Source organism: Acartia tonsa, chromosome 1 (assembly GCF_053477335.1).
Source record: "Acartia tonsa isolate MP-2025a chromosome 1, ASM5347733v1, whole genome shotgun sequence".
Taxonomy (NCBI): Eukaryota; Metazoa; Arthropoda; class Copepoda; order Calanoida; family Acartiidae; genus Acartia; species Acartia tonsa.
In genome coordinates, this window is record NC_137260.1 from 11,747,512 (window position 1) to 11,768,760 (window position 21,249).

The 21,249-nt window shown below is 32.0% G+C and overlaps 1 protein-coding gene across 1 annotated transcript; it reads left to right on the plus strand.

Moving 5' to 3' along the window:
* Positions 1-180: 180 nt before the first annotated feature.
* SPoCk (secretory pathway calcium atpase) lies at positions 181-21,041 on the plus strand. The gene is made up of 27 exons (XM_080168041.1): positions 181-310; positions 479-543; positions 689-798; positions 1,126-1,222; positions 1,748-1,807; positions 2,003-2,095; positions 4,918-5,045; positions 5,619-5,706; positions 6,797-6,953; positions 9,003-9,095; positions 9,773-9,907; positions 11,093-11,156; positions 11,658-11,836; positions 12,085-12,095; positions 12,415-12,544; positions 13,011-13,170; positions 13,713-13,810; positions 14,195-14,253; positions 14,506-14,591; positions 15,039-15,175; positions 15,569-15,657; positions 15,890-16,011; positions 16,583-16,773; positions 17,476-17,559; positions 18,022-18,116; positions 18,535-18,683; positions 18,988-21,041. The coding sequence occupies exons 1-27, from the start codon at positions 227-229 to the stop codon at positions 19,134-19,136; spliced, it is 2,913 nt and encodes a 970-aa protein (XP_080024167.1). The 5' UTR covers positions 181-226; the 3' UTR covers positions 19,137-21,041.
* The last annotated feature ends 208 nt before the right edge of the window (positions 21,042-21,249 follow it).

The following is a 21,249-nucleotide window of genomic DNA, read 5'->3' on the forward strand; positions in this document are numbered from 1 at the left end:
ATACAATTTTTCTCTTTATTATATATTGAAAAAAGTTACACTATCTACAAATTAATTTAGCTAAATCGATTCACTGATTATTCGATGTTATGTTTTTCCAAAACATAATTTTAAAATTTTCATCTACTAAATATCAAAAACATGCAATATACCTATATACATCTGATATTTAAACAATTTCAGAAAAGATTATGATTTGTTGTCTAAGAATGTTGATGTATAGAGAATGATAACCGAGGGGGAGGAGAGAACGAGAACAGCCGCCAATATGTGGCTCAACGATCTGCAGCCTGCAGTGATTTCTGCTGAGGTCCTATAGCTTTACCACATGAAATAAATTCTGAGCGATCAATAATTTATAAAGTTTTCAAAATAGTTACAACGTCAAATTTTGATGTAATGGTTGTGGGGCATAAGTCTATAAAATATCCAACATTAGATAGGTATAAACTTCTTAAATAATAAATTTTCCATTTAGGAGATGTCACAAATTCTCCAAACTGACGAACGAAACGGATTAACTAGTAGAGCAGCAACAGAAAGGTATTAAACTTTGTTACTTTTCTAAATGACGAGAGAAATTACAATAACAGGAAAACATTAACTCTACATTATTACAATTAGGTATCAATGATTAAAAAAATATTGTGAAGAAAATAAAGAATGTTTTTATGTAAACACTTTTCAGGATTCAAACCCTTGGTCATAACGAGCTTATAGTTTCCGAGGAGGAACCTATTTGGAAGAAATATTTGGAACAATTTAAGAATCCATTGATCTTACTTTTACTTTGCTCAGGTAAAGTATATCCAAATTATCCGTACCTAAATAACTTAATTTTATGAAATTTTTAACGTTATTTTACTTATTAAAATAAGGATTTCGTTTTTCTGGAAGTTTACATTATGTATCATTGTATATATACATGGAAAAGAATACTATCCGGACGATTAAGACATTCATGAAAGTAACAAATTGGATAAAATTAAGTTAGAGGTATAATAACTACTATTAAAAAAACAGACTAAAATTAAAATCACAAGATTATGAAAACCTATTTCATGGATCGAAAAAGACATAAACTGTTATTTGTTTGATAATTATTTGTATGCTTATTGTTTATAGCTGTTGTGAGTTTATTAATGCGACAGTTGGACGATGCTGCAAGTATTACGCTAGCTATTGTCATCGTAGTTACTGTGGGATTTGTTCAAGAATACAGGTATAACACTTAAACTGTTCATACAAATATATTCCATGAGTAATACATCTTTCATAGCAAAGTATTTCACAATGTAGTATTCTAAAATACTTCAGTAATACAATTTTCTCAAATGACTCTACTATAAGTAGATTTTAAGTCAATAGAATGATTAGATGATAGTGTAGTTGCTCTTCATGTACTTAAGTGTACTTACATGGTTTTTTTCTTTATATAGCCAACAATTTAACAAGTTATATTGTCACTATTATTAGAATAAAGATTGGATTATTTATTCGGATCATGGAAAGAAAACGAAGTTGCCGGTTTCATCGTATTTTCACAGTAGCTTTTAAAGGGTTATTTTAGGTTAAGTTAGGTTAAGTAAATGTTAATGATTGCCCCGAAGGGTTAGAAAATATGCCCCGCAGGGCTAGAGCCCCCCGCAGGGGCTAGAAATAGGAGAAAGGCTACTGTGAAAAAACGACGAAACCGGAAACTTGATCAATGATCCATTTATTCTTATATACATACGTATATTATTAGATCTGAGCAGACTTTGGAAAAGTTGAAAAAGTTGGTTCCACCAATTGCTACTTGTGTCAGGTAAGCTAAATTTTCACAATTGATTTTCCATTACAAATCTTTTGCAAAAATCAAAAATATATGTTTTTATAGCAAACTTACTAGTTGAAAGAAAAAGATAAATGGAAGCTAAAAAATGCATAAAATAATGTACATTGTACAACTGAAGAGTGTTTTTCTATTTGCTATCCCTTCCTAATCCTTTTTTTATCGCAGAGATGGACGCGAAGAAGTATTTGAAGCCAAATATCTAGTTCCTGGTGATCTTGTTATACTTAATACTGGGGATAGAGTTCCTGCAGATATAAGGTACAAATATTTAGTTCTCAGTGTAGTTCTTTTTATTCTTAACACGGGGGATAGAGTTCCAGTATACATAAGATACAAATATTTAGTTCCTAGTGTAGATCTTGTTATACTTAATACTGGGGATAGAGCTCCTGCAGATATAAGGTACAAATATTTAGTTCTTAGTGTAGTTCTTTTTATTCTTAAAACGGGGGATAGAGTTCCAGTATACATAAGATACAAATATTTAGTTCCTAGTGTAGATCTTGTTATACTTAATACTAGGGATAGAGTTCCAGCAGATATAAGGTACAAATATTTAGTTCTTAGTGTAGATCTTGTTATACTCATTATAACGTTCGAATATTTAGTTCTAAGTGTACATCTTGTTATACTTAATACTAGGGATAAAGTTCCAGCAGATATAAGGTACAAATATTTAGTTCCTAGTGTAGATCTTATTATACTTAATACAGGGGATAGAGTTCCAGCAGATATAAGGTACAAATATTTAGTTCCTAGTGTAGATCATGTTATACTTAATACTAGGGCCGGGATAGGGTTCCAGCAGATATAAGGTACAAATATTTAGTTCCTAGTGTAGATCTTGTTATACTTAATATAGATGGAAGAGTTCCTGCAGATATAAGGTACAAATATTTAGTTCCTAGTGTAGATCTTGTTTTACTTAATATAGGGGATAGAGTTCCATCAGATATAAGTTAGATTTAGTTCCCAGTGTAGATCTTAATTAATATACAGTATGACTCTCGAAAAAGTATTTTTAAGCATCTGCAGCCCTTATTTCTCAATGAATTATTAAAAAATGTATATGTCCTTGTTCTCTATAGATTTCCACATAAGTAGATATAAAAATATTTTTTTTACCTCCATTAACACCGGAGATTTTTAGAGCTAAAGTTTTGAAAAAGTGACTGAGGAAAAAGTAACTTTTAACATGAAACGACTTTTTTAGCAAAATTCAGGTAGAAGTCCTTTTATTTTTGTTACTAGCAGAAACTTTATACAAAAATGAAATAAAAAATTTAGGCTTTGAGTAAAAAGCATTTTTTTACACATATTTTTTGAGTCTTTTTAGTTTAATGATATTTTGAAAAACTTACTTATTAGGCAAATTTGTTTTAGATTAAAAAACCAAATAAATCTTTATGAATATAGCAGGAAAATTGTTTTTGTTTCATAATCCTAACTTTAATAACAAAAAAGTTATAAAGAAAATAAAATTAGAACATAATGATTTTTTAGTCTAAAAAACTTAATTAACCCCCTATTAAATGATTGAGATGTCAGAAAAGGGGGCGGAGCAACTGTCATAATTAATCCTTTTTATAAATAAGGGTAAATAAATAACCTAAAATTTGCAAATAATCAATTCATTCAGTAGTATTTTTTGCCATATAAAATTGATATTTTTTGGTAGAATAAAAATAAATTAATTAGTTAACTTGTTTTTCTTTGTGTATTATTATTCAGTTGCCAGAAAAACATAATATAACCATCCAAAAATTATGAGAAACAAAAAAAAATTCTTTTTCTCAGTCACTTTTTCAAAACTTCAGCTCTAAAAATCTCCGGAGTTAATGGAGGTAAAATTAAAATTTTTATATCTACTTATGTGGAAATCTATAGAGAACAAGGACATATACATTTTTTAATAATTCATTGAGAAATAAGGGCTGCAGATGCTTAAAAATACTTTTTCGAGGGTCATACTGTATTACATATGATTATATTAATATTAACAAGAACCAATATGTTCACAATCAAAATTTTTAGCTGTTTTGCTAAACAAACGGACAAAATCGAATTCAAGAATAGATTTCCTTTTAAATATATACTACTCTTTACCACCACTTGTATTTTATTATATTGTAGTAATTCCAATTAGCCTAATGATGTCCCAATTATATTAAACTTACATTATAAAAACAGCTGCGGAAATAATCAATATAAATCTTATTGATAAAAAGAATGCAATATTTTTGAATAAAAAGAACCATAAACTTGAGTACAGACATAAATAAGGAAATTGTGTCAGTCGCAATAAATAAGACAATGCAATGTAAACCATTCAGATACAACTATTAAAATTAAAAAGATAAGCTGAAGGACGGATGAAACAGACAAACAGTGGCTGCCTGATTAAAAAGCAGAAACAATGTAAAGAGTAGAGTCGGGCCGGATATCCGGCCGTTTTCAATATATGGCCGGATACCGGATATTGAAACTATCCGGACACCGGATATCTGGCTGATTTTTAATGCCGGATATCCGGTTATTCGGCCTGATAATCGGTAATTTGCCGGATATCGAACGTTGACCAGATATCCGGCCCAACCCTAGAAAGATTGTTTTTATTATTAATTTTCTGTCAAAGAAAAGTGGATTAGCAATAAAAATAACTGTATTTACTTAAATATAAATAAATATACATGCTTATTAATTTTCATCTAATTAAAATATTTATACGATTTATAATGATTATGAAAAGGGACAAAAATAAAGAGTAATACGAGACAAATGTTTTATTTTTATAGTTACAATGAATAACTACATAAGTAAAACAATATATCAAATTACATTTATACTAACACTTGAATTATTTCATTATTATATTTTAAATTAAATATTGTTGATAGTCTGGTAAAATAGAATACAATTTTAATTTTAACAAAATAAAAACAAAATCAAATGTTCAATCAAAAGCTGCGTCAATATAGAATGACCTTACATTTTCCCCAAATTTTCTAGGATCTTAATCTATTGAAATTTTGTACCAATATTAGTTTTTTTTCAATGGCAATAATTCATTATATCTCTAGGTTATTGACGGCATATGACATATCGTTGGATGAGTCCAGTTTGACCGGAGAGACGGAGCCGGTTTCTAAACACAGTCGACCTATACAGGCCGAGGGACATATTGGGCCATCACAGATGAAAAATATAGGTAAGTACTCTATACAAATGGTCTTTGCAGGGGTGTATATTCTGCACGAGATCCCTTACTATATGGGGGGGGGGGGGGGAGGGGGTAAAAAATAAAGAGTACTACTACTGAAAACATTTTTTCCATCCTTGGGGATAAAAAATAAAGAGTACTACTACAGAAAACATTTTTTCCCCTTCTTGGGGATAAAATATTTTACAGCCGGGTAAAATAAATAATTGATTGATTGATTGAATAATTCTTGTGCATAATAAATTATCCTGGGTCTCTGTGTATCTCCATAAAAAATATGTATACGACATTCCCTGGAGAAAAATAAAATTAGGCTACTTTTTTATTCATGACCTTGTAACAGGTTCTGTGGACCTTTTCTATCAGACGATTAGACTTCCATTAAAGAGCAAATAAAGAGGCCCAAGCAAATGAATTGAAGAGTTCTAGTCTTTAAAGTACTAAAATAATCTAAGGCAGATTTTTAACTTGGTATTACAACTATAGATTGCTTTTAATTGCATGCTTGAGTTGCGCATTTATTTTGTGTTTTAAATATTGCTGAATATTCTTTATATTTAGTGTTTATGGGAACAATGGTTTCCACAGGACATGGAACAGGTCTTGTCGTTGCTACCGGTGAAAAAACTCAGTTTGGTCAAGTTTTCAGGTACAAACTAATATTTTCCAGTATGGCTTCGAAACCGATTAATATCCGCTAGATTAGAACCAGTTCTCAGCTATACTGAAAAATCATGTATAGCATCGTTTTACAGACTTTTCCATGAATATTGAAATAAAAATAATAAAATTGTTACTTACCAGTTTTATTAATATGGGCCTCGGAATTAACAAAACTAGTTTTAACCTTATAATTTTTCATTTTAATATCCGCAGAAAGCTGTGTTTAATATGATGAAAATTTGAATCAAGTAAAAGCATAATGTAACTACCTATTAGGTAATGTATGTACTCTATGGATGCAAATATGTAAGGAAGGGCATTTCAATTTACTCATGTTTCATCATAACTTTAAGTAAACAAACATAGGGCAAACTTTGTTCATATTAACTTATATGATGATTATAAAACTTATGGATAAATTGCTTTAAAATTTGAAATATTAAATGAACAGTTAATTTTTTCAACACAAAAAGTTAAACTGCCCTTTAATTATAAACAAATTAGCTTATCAATTTCCTTTAATACTGTAGGCAATAGGTATCGCATTTAGCCAATAATGGATTAAAACCTTCCATAGACTAATACAGAGCTTCCTCATAGAGGACTGTCTAACACACATTCACATAACTGACTTTGCATAGGCTAAAAACTGTAAGTTTTTATTTTTTTCTTCGCTTTTAAAGAGTTTATTTCATCCTTGTTTATATCAAATGCATTTATGTTTATAAGATTATTTATTAATTGAAACTTTTTTGCATCAAGTGTAAATCTTATATACCTAACTACATATTATTTTATTACACAACATTTGTTAATACTAACAACATAAAGAAAAATTATCTAATTTGACAGAATCAATAAATATTGCAAAAACCTAATGCAATAAAACACTTTTGCTTTTCTTTACAAAAATAAATGAGTCATATTTAAAATTCTTATACGGCTAAAATTTGTCTTTGTAACCCAATACTAAGTTGAAAATAAGAATGTTAGTTTTCGTTGTTTTTCCATTACTTTAGGTTAGATTACATTGTGCCTTATTTTTTAAGAAGATTTATCATTATTTTATTTCCCAGGATGATGTCTGAAGAGGAGTCACCACCGACCCCTCTGCAGAACTCCATGAACACCCTGGGCAAACAGTTGTCTGCCTACAGCTTTGTTGTCATTTTCATCATTGTCGTGGTTGGTCTCCTACAGGGCAGGAAACTCATGGTCATGTTCAATATTGGGGTAAGTATATTCTGATCATGGAAAGAAAACAAAGTAGCGGGTTTCTTTGTATTTTCACAATAGCTTTTCTCCTATTTCTAGCCCCGGGGGGGGGGGGGGTCTCAAACCCTGCCGGGCAATAATTTACATTTACCTGAAAATAACCTATCAAAAGCTACTGTTAAAATACGACGAAGTCCCTCCACTAATGACCAATAACCAATAAGAGGCCAGCATAAATTTTACATTGGTCAATTACAGTGTATACAGGCCTCTCATTGGCTATTTTATGGTATGACGTCATAATCTGTGGAGGGACTTTAATCATCTTCCATTTTAAATGCTGAAAATTTCGATATTTTTGTTATTTTCGATAATATTGGCGTAAAACTTGTTTTGTTTTGGAACTAAAGGGAAGTGGGTAGGGGGGAAATTTTAACTTAAAAGTGTTTGTAAGAATTGGTCCTTTGTCCCTTTATAATCTAAAAATTCTCTTCTCTTATCTGGTACACCAAATCAATTTAGAAATAGATTCTATTTAGTAGAAGTTAAAAAGGGAACTATCCACGAATGAGAGCAAGTGATTCTAAGCACCTTCCAGCATTGATCCATAGTATTTTTTTAGTGAATATACTAGGTTAATATTTGGTTTATCAACTAAAAACTTGGGTTTTACCATGGTTTCATATGAATAAAAAAACTTTGAAATGTAAATCGGTTTGCAATGCATTATCATCAAATGCTTTGTTGAGTTCAAAGGACAAAATAAAATAACACGACCGAAAAGCATTAAATGCTGTAAATTGCAAAAGTTCCCTAATTAAACTGTTTACAATATTACAAGTTACCAACCCTTTTTCTAAATATACCTTTTAATCAAAATAATATACTTTTGTGTCAAAGCTTTAAAAGAACAGTTTAAACTCATCAAAACATTTGATTATATTGCACCAAAAAATGCTTGACTTTTCAAAGTTTTTTTTTTCATATAAAACCATGGTGAAACCAAACTTTTTAATCAATAAACTAAATATTTATTATAAAACTAGTATATTCACTAAAAAAATATTGCGGATCAATGCTGGAAGGTGCTTAGAATCACTTGCTCTCGTTCGTGGATAGTTCCCTTTAGATACAAAAATTGCCCAATTTCTTAACCCTTACAGCTCGGGCCCCAATTCCCACCTTAATAGATCGGGGGGGGGGGGGCTCAAAGAGCCCCCCCCTCTATCTCGGCTCCTGTTACAGATAAAGACGTAAAATTTTTTTCTGGTGGTTCATGTGTAGTTTTAGAGAAAATTACTTTTTCTAGTCACAGCAGCCAGGCCGCTCCTTAGCCGCTTTTTAGCGGCCAGCCGCTAAATTTTAAAACAGCTGTAGAGCGGCCAATTTTGCAGCTAGGATGACAAAATTTTAAGACGAACTTTTATTTTTCATAACAAAAAAATTACTTTTTCTGAACATCGCCAAAAAACGGCAAATAACGAAAACCGCCATTTTCGGCGGTTACGGCGGTAAAACGGCGGTTGGCGGCGCCGGTTAATATTTTAATCTGTTTGATGTTGCTCAAGGATTTACCAAAAAAATTTATAGGACTCTAGCTGTAATAGAAGCCACGATATTCATGATATATGTCTGTAGTAAAAGCCGGACAAAAATCGGTCATAAAGTCGGTCAGGGAGCGGTCAAACGGTCATAACACATTTTTTCTCAGAAGGTCATTGATATCTAAGTATTCACCAAAAAAATTTTAGGTTTCTCCTTATACACAAGAGTCATAATGTAGAAATTACGATTTTTTTTCTAATTTTGGTGCTACCCAACCGACTTTGACCGGACACCACGACCGACACAGACCAGATATCCTAATAAAATCAACTCTTGCCGACGTATAATTACTAAAATTAAAAAGTCATGAAGTCACAGCACTCCATCTTACCTACAAAAAAAATGAGATTGAAAAAACTAGAGGGGGGGGCTCTTGGAGCCCCCCCCCCCCCGATCTGTAAGGGTTAAGTTATAGTGACAAGAATCCTAAAAATCAGGGATTTGAAATATAATAATGTATAGGTGAGTCTTGCAGTAGCAGCTATTCCAGAAGGCCTTCCAATTGTAACAACAGTCACTCTGGCTCTTGGGGTCATGAGAATGGCTAAAAGACAGGTATTATTATTATTTTGTTGTAGAAATAAGAAATGAAATACTTATTACCTATATAGATTTAGTTTAAAATAAATCTAAATAAAATATGGCGGGTAGATGGAGAGGTCGTAGATGTGTCCTCCCCCCCCCTCCCCAACGACAGCTGAAAATACTTATGGGTTTCGTGATTTTTTTCCGAATTAATTTCGTTACTGTTATAAGCTGGATTAGACCCCGCCTCTCGCAAATAATGTGTAAATAACCTCTGTGGGTTTTCCAGGGGTGTATATTCCGCAAATTTGACCCTGCTGAGAGGGGGGAGTAAAAAAATATGTGGTTTGGGGGGGGGGGGGGGGGTAATGTAAAAAATAAGAGAACTGAAAGCATTTTTTCCATTTTTCTCCCCTCTTTGGTGAAAAAAACTAAAAGAATATGTGGGAGGGGGGATAATATGAATAGAATAAAGAGTTCTGAAAATATTTTTCCATTTAATCCCCTTCCTTGCTGGAAAAAACTAGGAGGGGAAAAAATGAAAAAAATTGCAGCAGGGGAAATAAATTAATCTTGTGCAGAATATACACCCCTGGGGTTTTCCTAACCAGTAACCAATAATTCCAAAAACAAGCATCAAAGATACCTTTAATCAAATCAAATATTTGTTGGGGGATTTTAGATGTTATTAGTAGTTTTTTTACTAGGCAATTGTAAAGAAGTTACCAACAGTGGAAGCTCTTGGTTGTGTCAACATTATTTGTAGTGATAAGACAGGAACAATCACTTGTAATCAGATGACTGTTACTACAATAGTTACTGCTTGTGGTGATAAGATAAAGGTTTGAAAGGGGTAGTTTCACGAAATGCATTTGAACTTAATTTAGTGAACCGCATATTTTTTGCTAGTTAATGGGTTAAACTATATTTATATGATATATATTTGAAAGAAATTCAATTTTCTACCACGTAGTTTTGAAAATATTAAGACTTGAAAATCGTCTTTTTGTGATATATGCAATTTAAAAAGAAAATTTTCAAGTCTTGATATTTTAAAAACTACGTGGTAAAAAATTGAAATTCTTTCAAATATATGCCATATAAATGTAGTTTAACCAATTAACCAGGAAAAAATATGCGGTTCACTAAATTAAGTTCAAATGCCTTTCGTGAAACTATCCCTGGCATTTTTTTTCTCATTTTGTGCAGCTAAAACTTAAGAATTAGGTGTAGCCAACAATCGAAAAAGATCTAATATAATATTTGAGGGCAGAAAAAAAGTCACCTGTTACTCCCAATTTTGTTAAAATCATGTTAATGTTTTGTGATTTATTCCGAATTAATTTTGTTGGTAACTGATGGCAAGACCACCGAAACTTAAATATTGCTCGGGGTTGTATGTATAAGCGTTATAGCTTTTAGCTTGTTTTCATTTCAAATTTTATGATAAAGTGGAAGCCTCTCTAATTATTGTATTTACCTAAGTTTGCCGTTCCTATGTCGTTTTTTTTCTACATTTTAACCTCGTTAAATGAAGTAGGACAAGGATGACAACATCCATAAAAGCGAAGCACTGAAATGGTAGGATAATGTTTATAAACATACTTACATTTTTAGGACTTGATTATAGAGTTGCTTCGCTTATAATATTGTTCTTTGTTGTCCCAGAAATCAATATACCAAAAATCAGATCAAACGGATAATTAGATTACATAAAAATTAGTTGTTAAAAAAGTAGAAAAATCAACATGTTTAAAATGGACGTACGGACTTTCTGGTAATGATTATAAAATAAAGTTGCTACGCTTTATAAATCGTACCTAACTACTACAGGAATCATCATGCAAAGTTTGAAATTGATAGGACAATTCTAATATGCCTAAATTAACGAATAAAAGCTATCTGTCTCGGACGGACGTACGGACGGACCGACCCTAATTATAGAAAAGCTTCGCTTTTATAGATATCTATGTGTCTCAGCCGTTTTTCATCTGAATTCATGAACATAAGATAATTTTGTTTACTAGGTTAGTGGTATGGGATACAATACACAAGGAAGATGTGATGTTATAGATAGTCAAAATTGTGAAGGTAAGCCTTTTTTTTTCATTATCAGAATTACTTTATTTTAGACTAACCCAGTTAGTAAAATACTATGAAAATACTTGACGTGTTATTTTACTGTCTTTCATTTGCTTTAGAAAAAAAACTTTTTATAAAGACTTTTGTTGTTAAGTGTTTAACTTCATAAAACTGCTTCAAGGTTTTTAAAATTAACTTGTTCTTTATTGATTGAGAAAAAGAGTTTAAGTTTCCCTTTTTATAAAAATACCAGCGGCTGTGCCCTTAGCATCTAGGGGCTTTGTATTCCATTAGGTATAAAAGAGAAGAAAAATAGCTTAAAACCTTCCTAAGACCTAAATCTCAAATAAAATAGCCTATAACTATCCTCGGATCCATGTGAAGCTACCCTACAATGAAGAAATCAATCGATCGGATTCGGCGTAGGAGTTTAGTAGATTGAAACCTTAAGCTTCAGACAAAATAACTTACTACTTTATATAATATGATGGTAGCTCCTGTTTTGTTCAGGTACATTAGCTGACCTGCACGCAGTAGCTCAAACTTGTTGTCTCTGTAACAACGCTCATATTGGTGGCGAGGTCCTCAGGGGACAGCCCACCGAAGGTGCTCTACTTAGCTTAGCTGGGAAAATTACTCCTCAGGAATGTATCTTTGACAATATTACTAAAAGACATGATTGCATTTTTTAAAGTTTATCAGTCTAAATTATCTACAATTTTTTAGGCTTTTGATAGTTAACTAGCAGCCTTTTCTTTTGATCTTGGACAATGCATGCAAGCGAGATCGATGCTTTTTTTTCAAACACTAGCCGTATAATTCACCCTTTGTTTTGGAATACCTTATTACATTATATTGGCGGCACTCAGCATCATGGAGAAAAAATAGACTAATCTAGACTTAGATATTTAAATAATATAGCCTAATGCCATCTTAGGATCTTTTGTGGCAACGCCCCTTAAGGGGCGATTCGTCGTATTTTTAGAATAACTTTGATAAGTTATTTTAGGTTAGGTTAGGTTATATTGGGTTAGGTGATTGCCCCACATGGTGAGGCAATTGGCCCCGCAGGGTTAGAGCCCCCCCCCCCCGCAGGGGCTAGAAATAGGAGAAAAGCTACTGTGATAAAAAACAAAGAATCGCCCCTTAAGGAGCGTTGCTACGAAATGGACTAGGTATACCCGAAGTCTCTTTGAAATAGAGAGTTTAAATGTTTTACTGGTTGGCGAGATTTTAACGTATAAAGACGAAAACTGAACTAATTTAGGTATATAATAGGATTATTTATATTATATAAAATCAAAGAAATGTATGAACAGGACTTTACTGTAAAATATCCACGTAAGAAAGAAGTGCCATTCAATCATGAGACTAAATCAATGTCTGTTATTTGTGAGGTATGTTTTTCATTTATCAATGGTAGATCAGTTGCAGTTTGATTTTGCCTTATTCTAGGAGTGATTTCTTACTTCTAAATGTAAAGACAATGGGAAATTTACCTTAAAGTGCCTTGTTGAGCAAAAAAAAACCTCTCCCATTATTTTGATTTAAATGGAAAAAGAGTTTTTTGTTGTTTGTTTAATGGTAATGTTAGGTTAGGTTAAGATATATCGAGTCCCGCGGGGGTTAGTTATAGGAAAAAACGTCAACTTCCCTTTATTTTCAGTTTATTTCAAGAAATGCGGAAAATGCTATTTCAGTGCTCGATAGGCACTTTGTGGGAAGGTCCCTAACAATGTTTGCTGGAAGGGTTTCTTTTCTATAAGATGAAACATTTTTAAGTTAAACATTACTTCATAGATTATTTATAGAAAATGCAAACGTTTTCATTGAAATATATGTATAGAACTCTTGTTTCTTTAGAGCTTAGAGCACCCTGGCACCGAGGTAGAGTTTATGAAGGGAGCCCTGGAGAGTGTGTTGACCCGGTGCAGCTACTACCTGCAGCATGGTATGGTTCAGCCTCTAGCGGGCACCAACGTGGCCAATGAAATGATGGAGGCCTGCAGGCATTTGGGAGAACAGGAATTTAATCCTTGAAATATTATTAAAAAGAATTAAATTACGAAAAAATTACCTACAGTTTACGTTTGCTAAAGGATGAGTCTGTTATATTATAAACGGTTATATGACATTGATTGTCTCTCAAAATTTTAGTTAGTTTCCTTCATATTTCATACGGACTACAAATAAGCCTTTTATTTAAGCATATTTTGAAAATTATTTTATGTTAAGTTAAGTTAAAGGTTAAAAGAGCACCACATGGATAGTAACCAATAGGGGTAAGACCCTGCATTGTTAGTGCCCTTGAGTGGGCTAGAAATGTGTTATTTTCAAAAATTTCATAAAGGGTTGGGGGCGGGGGGGGGGGGGTTTGGTGGTTTCGGCGTTAAGAAATTAGTTCGAGTGAAAACAAAGGTAATTAGATTAAGGGTCATTTTGTTCATCCTGTACCTAATGACTTCTTTTTATCTTATCCAACTTTGAATTTACAAAGATTCTTTTTTTGTAAACTAGGTACCTACGCAAAATTGATTGTCCAAAATGATTTAAGGATTGAAATCTAGGGTTTGCGTGTGATTGCTCTGGCCAGATCAGGTCCTTCTGGTTACACTGGCGAGAAATCAGCCAACATGGTTCTTATTGGCCTTGCAGCTATGCAGGTAAGCCATATTGGTTTGAAGGAAACTGGATTTCTTTGTGAATTTATAAGCTTAGCGAAACCCAGTTTATAATCATTATGAGCAAATTTCTAGAATATTTTAGTTCGATCGCTAACGCTTACCTCTCTAGTACTCTACCCTGGAACAAACTCTGCAGTTTTTAATAAATGCACTGAGTAGTTTAGCATATCTGTAAAATTCTAACATATACTTATTTTAGAAAAAAATGTATTTTGACACTGGAGAACGATTAATCATGTGAAAACTTTTTCCTTTTTTTCTAAAAAGCTGTTTGCTGTTCTAGTGCGGTTGAAATGAAATTGTCATTTGATCCTCTCCGAAAAATTATGAATATTTTGATTAATATAATATTGTTTTGTTTAGGACCCACCCCGTGATAGAGTTCCAGATTCATTACAAATACTGCATGCAAGTGGAGTGAGGTAAATATTATCCTGAATGGCTTCGAAAACGATCAGAACCGGTTCGGGGCTATACTGATAAAGCATATATCTTTAATATTTTAAGCATTTTTTTATGAATAGTAAAATCAAATTATAAGAAATTCCAGTGTTGTTTGCATTGGCATTCGGTCTCTTGGGGCCAACAAAACTAGAATTAATCTTATAATTTTTCTTTTTTTTCCGTGGAAAGCTGTCAGTCTTTATTACGATTACCAATCAAAACTTTTTCAGGACTTTGATGGTGACAGGTGATGCTAAGGAAACAGCAATTGCTATTGGTAAACAAATTGGGCTGGTCAGCCGGAATTGTGCTCCAGGTAGAATTTGAGATACACATCTACTCGATAAGTATTGAAAGACTGTTTTTTTTGTTTATTTTTTTTTTAATACGAACACATTAACGTTTAGTGATGCTGATATTTCGCCTTCTTTCATTTTTATTTTCCTTAGCCTTTTAGGCCTCTATCTAATATTATTGTTAAAAAAATACGCTTAGCAGAAAGAAATTTTAAAAACTTTTATGACCCTTTCCAATTTAACAGTTAGTTTCAGTTAATTTTCTTGAATTAAAACTTATAATTCATCCATCTTAATTTTCAATGTTTATAACCTTTAAATCATGTACCTACTTTAATATTTCTTTGCCAAGAAATGTAAAGCTAACATTTGGAAATTCATGTTTTGTATGAGCATAAAAAGTAGAAGGTTAAGTAAAGACTTATATGCAAATAGATACATTTTTGGAATTAAAATTCTTCATCTAGATGGACGTGGCGTAGCTATTTCCGGAGCAGAAATTGACCAAATTAACGAGAATGACTTACGTAGCTTGGTGAAGGCTGCGTCAGTATTCTACAGGGTCACTCCTAGGCACAAAGTCAGGATTGTCAAAGCTCTTCAGGTAAAATTTTTCCTCATTATTAAAATAGCCTTAAACCATGCTTCAAACAAAGCTCTATCGAGAACTAACAGAGAGAGCGGGAGGGGACATTGGACAATGGGCTGTTTATTACAAAAGTCTCCAAAGTTTTATAATAACATTTTCTTTTCTTAACAACTTTGGCGACTTTTTTTGAATTTTGAATGGTTGGTTTTTTAAATTGAGTATCCATACATTCAAACCACTAATTGTAATCTACAGAAGGGGTAATTATATGTTTTAACATTCGGGATGTACACCAACCTGTCGGCCATTCTCTTATCCCTTTAGTTCCTTGAGAAATAAGGATCTTTTACGGCCTCAAGACATCATAACTAAGACTTTAATTTTTTATTTAATTTTTAAAAATTTTAGTCACATGGATATATAGTTGCTATGACTGGAGATGGAGTCAATGACGGGGTTGCTGTTAAGAGTGCTGATGTTGGTATTGCTATGGGCAGGTAATTTTTTCTTTTCAAAAAAGAATTGTGAATGTTACCTACCCCCCCTAGAAGGGAAAAAAAAGTGGAAAAAATGTTTTCAGGACTTTTTTTCTTTTTTCTCCCTCCTACAAAATTTTTATTCCTTCCCCCCCACTTTATCAGGGTATCACATGCAGAATATAATTTTACATGAAAGCTTTGTTTTTTGCCTCAAACACAAATGACTAAAATTTTGTATTTATTATTTTAGGTCTGGTTCAGATGTGTGCAAAGAGGCCAGTGACGTCATACTCCTTGATGATGATTTCTCTACTATTATGTCAGCTATTGAGGAGGGAAAATCTATTTTCTATAACATTAGAAACTTTGTACAGGAATGGTTATTTTAATTCTTTAATATAAAAATATTTGCTTATCTCTGGAAAAGTCATGTTTATTATGCTTCTTTTTGGGTTTGAATGTGTAATGGATATGTGAAAATGCTGTTGTGGATGTGGTTGTTTAAGTCTGAACCACACTGTGTCATACTAGAGATGGTACTTAATGCTGCCATCTCAGGGCATGACACTAATAGTAAGGGAATACCTTGGCCCATAAACTCGTTATTGTGGTGCTTAGTTAGGACTTCCTGACAAAGGTTGTGAAATTAAGCCGTTGTAATACTCAACCTAACATCATTGATTGATAGAGCAACACGTTTTTATCTGCCCACCAAAGATTATTGTATATTTATTTCTATTGATGGTCTTACCTCATTTCTGCGATTAAATAAGATCAAAGGGGACCTCCCTCTTACTAGGTGAAAGTAAATAGAGTACAGAGAGTCATGGAGGTTGAATACCCTCTTTTAAAGTGTTAGGGCATGTTAAGTCAAAAGCTCTTCAAAATACTACCTACACATATATTAATTCTAAGGTTTTAATGTTAAGATAACCATTGGTTTAGTTCCAAATGAGCACAAGTATTGCCGCCCTTTCCTTGATCACCCTCTCCACCCTGATGGACACCCCCAACCCCTTGAACCCCATGCAGATACTATGGATCAACATCATCATGGACGGTCCTCCAGCACAAAGTTTGGGAGTTGAACCCGCGGATAAAGACATTATGAGGAAGCCACCTAGAAACACAAAGGTTAGCAAATAAAGGGTTTTTATTGGTGTAGACCAGGGATCTAAAGGGATAAGATAATGATTACATCTCTAATGATGATACCCACAAAAATTACCCCTTTAAGTGATTAAAATTAGTGGTTGAACACTCAACCAATCAAAATTTATTGAAATCCCCAAAGTTGTTTAGTCATCGAATAAGAAAGTGTTATTATAAAACTTTGGGGATTAGTGTAATAAACAGCCCATCATCCCCTCTCACTCTGGGTGAGACGATTTATTCCTTGTCGGCTCTTTCACACAAGGTACCTTGTTGACTCTACTGATGTTTAACTGTAAATTACGGAGATAGTTTTTCTTTTGCATGTTTCTTTAGGTCAGGATTGGTTAGGTATTATTAAATACTTGGTAGCCCAGCAGAGTCTAGACATAGGAAAAAAACTCCCAATTAAACAGGCCCTTTGTGCAAATTCCTTATTGTTAGTCCAATATTTTGAATTGAAATTTTGTAAACCGTTGCTGTTTTTCCATTCTTTTTAAGAAGCAGATTAGGATTCATGCCCAACTATTGCGATGGTTAGGAATAATAATGAGATATTAACATCAGAATGGAAGATGGAACGGAAATATTGGTTGTCTGTTAAAATTGATTTATTTATTATGAGAATATAAAGTTATATATGACTAATCAGTTTAATATACCTAATTCACTAACAATCTTTAGGAAGCCATGTTATCAAGAAGCTTGTTGTTAAACATAATATTATCAGCAGCTATCATTGTTTGTGGTACTCTCTACGTTTTTAAGGTAATGATATTCATTTTTTATTTAGATAAAATAAATCTTTTCGATAGAGACAATGGATTTTTTGCTATAAGAAGTTCAATTGAGCTGTATCTTATTTTCTGTTACTAATAATGAAGATATTCATAACAATAAAGCTTGCAAATTAATAAATCTAACCTATCGTATTTTTGAGCAACATACTAAAACTATTTTGATTAAAACTAACAATAGGATTAGGTAGTTGATAGGTATATTATGGACACATTATTGATAAAATTTGGGGTAGCTGCCCTCCAAATATTTTTAAAAAAATATTAGGTACTATATAAGCACTGAAAAAAAATCATGAATTCAGATTTTTCGATGCGCTAAAATTGACTTTTAATGGACAGTACCTACAGACCGTAAATACAAAAAAGCTTCGGTTAAAAAATGTAGAATGGAAAAGTATTGCCATGCATTCCATTATGACAAGTTGTTTAGGAAATGATGGAAGACGGAAAAATGACAGCACGAGATACAACCATGACTTTTACCTGCTTTGTTTTCTATGACATGTTCAATGCTTTGTCCTGCAGGTAGTATTTGCATCATCTAACTCTGTGGGAATTCTTTATGTCTTTTATATAATTTGAATGCTACCTAACCAAAAAAATTATAACATCACTCTTTTTGTTCTTTTCATCGGTTTATATCCTTTAAATCGCGTCATAATTAAATATGTTAAAAATTGTATCTACTGCTGCTATGCTAATTAAATGCACGACATTGATAGTAAGAGTATTGGGAATGCATTGGCCCTTCATTGGCTCAACTCATTTATTGCCATGCACAGTTAGGACTCTCAGGCAATGGTCGTGTAATCGCAGGGCTGATTTTCTACAATAGCTTGGATGTTAGTGCCTTGGAGACACTATAAAAGTCTGGTCTTACCGCATAAGTATGAAGGTATAAAGTACGTTTTAACATCAACTAATCATTTACTTGTATTTTTAGGTCTTTGACGAAATCAGTGTTTAGTATTGGATTATTCAGCAACAAAGCTTTTTGTTTTGCTGTTCTTTTCTCTCTTGTTGGTCAAATGCTAGTCATCTACACAGCTCCTCTACAATATATATTCCAGACTGAACCTTTATCTATACAAGGTAAATATGCAGAGAGATGGGGCAATGAGATGTTCATTACACAAGTCCCCAAAGTTTTTTTTATAATGACGCTTTCTTAACGCTTTACAACTTTGGAAACTTTACTAATTTTGATTATTTGGTTCATTAAGTTGAGTATTCAAACGTTTCGACCACTAATTTTAAACTACAGAAGGGATAATCTTGCGTGTCATTATTGGAATGTACATCAATTTATCAGCCATTAAATTTGGAAGAAATCTTTAAACGCCTTGATTGTTTTTATGAAATCTACCTTTTTTCCTATAAAATATTTTTGTTTTAGATTTGTTATTCTTAGTTGGTCTGACCTCCAGCATATTTATTTTCTCTGAGGTCAAGAAATTTACAGAATCCTATCTCAAGAATAGAAGGAGAAATAAGTCTCCCCTGAGAAGATCAGAATCCGCTAAATCTTTAATCTCATTAGTTTAATTAATTTATTATTTATTTTGTGTAAATACAATTTGTTAAAGGTTGATGAAAGGTTTAACCAGATTTTTTGGCCACAAATTTTCAAAGCTAAAAATCTAGAATTTTGATATGCCATTTTTGGGGAATATTATTTATCATTAATAGACCTCTCCATAGTTGATCTAGGATATAAGTTCATACTTCAAAGTATAAGAATAGAGGGGGTATGACCCTGTTTTGATTTTTTAGGTGTCTTTAAATCATTTAATAACGTCAGAATTATAAATTCAGCACAGTTCCTACAAAATGACAGAATGCAATTTGCTAGTAGAAAAAAGGGTCTCCACCCTTTGGGGCAGTTAGTTGTCTGGATTAGGTATACATTTATGTTTGCATATTTATTGTTCAAACAGGGCACCGAAAGTGCATGGATGTTTTAACTATTGTTAAAAAAAATAATTTGCAATTATACCTAATATAATATCACATATTCCCTAATCGCGTGATGACTGAAAATGATAGGAGGGGAACATACATTTAGAAGGGAAATTGTTCATAGGTGCAATATCACATACAATTATGACAGACAAACCAACCTACCGATTAAAAACTTTAAATTGTTGCTTTGTTGCTCTATTATCTTATAATTTAGAATAAGTAATGGCCTAAAATTATTTTAAAAAAAATTTCGCCCATTTGATGATTTGTTGTCTTTTCATACCTTGCTCACACATTTGCATCTTTTTTAGTTGTTTTTTAAGTTTATATCACAATAACAAACTTCAAATGGGCTCAATTTTTCATAGTTACATCGAATTAAATTGAAATGAAAGCCTTTATTTGTTATTAAAAATTCAAATATCGAAATAAATTTTTATTTATTGTTTAGTAAGATTACATTACATTATACATTTATGTAAATAGTGGTAAACTTCATATTTCATATATTATTTATTGCATGAAACATTTATGATTGATTCCTATAAGAGGACAATATCCATAACGAAGAGTGCAACTGCACAGAGATAATTGTCAAATGCTTTGTTTTAGTCTAACATACAGTAATTGACAATGGTTTAGTTAGAACATATAGACCAAGAATAGTTATTTATAGCATCGCAATACAGCTTTCCATGGATATGAAATTAAAAAACTATACGATTAAGTTTTGTTAGCCCCGAGGGGCTGAAGGTCTGAGCCAACAAAACAGTTATCAGTTTTATGATTTTATTTTGATATCCGAGGAAAGTTGTCTGGTATAGGATGCTATACGTATGTTTTAACCGGATATATTAAATGAGAACCGGATATAATCCAGCGGATATTAATCAGTTTCGAAACCATACTGTTATACATTTTTTTACGACTATACTGAGTAACTTCACGTTGATGAATTTTCTTATTAGAAACAAAATTTTGATTAAATGAATGAAACACAAACACAATCGCTTTAGTACTTTAATAAAATGTAATTGGAATTTAACTAGTACCGCCAAATGTTTAAAAATCTTTACCTTATTATTAAATCATTTTTGTATGTAAAGTTTTATATTTTCTTTTAGAGTATTATTAATGATATATCGTATAAATGAATTGATTAGATAGTAAGTTTTAAAATTAATATTAAACTCACAACATAGGAGGGGTGTATATTGTTATTTCGTAAATTAAGGCAAGGCTGACAAAGTAAACTGAAATTTTATTAGCTTAGGTACTTAAGATTGGTATTAAGAGGAATAATCAAAATGAATTCTTCTCTTAACCTCTTTAATTTTCTTAGATGGGCCAACCTAGATTATGAGAATTAACAATTATCTTCCCTCCATTTGTTATTAGAGATGCAGCTAATTTGCTTTTTAAAAATTACATAACATAATCAAATATATCCAATCCATCTAAATATAAAGAATATACATATTACATACATACATATATATACTATTTATCTTCATTCTTAATAACTTTCAGAAATGATTACATTAGTTTTATTTATTAAAGGTTGTGATATGCTAAAGTTAAAAATTCACCCCAAAAATTATTTAATTTACTTAGGAAATAAATATTTTTAGAAGCTAAATATATTGCAGTTTTAATTAATTTATTGGGTAGTTTTAAACAATAATATGTTTTTTTG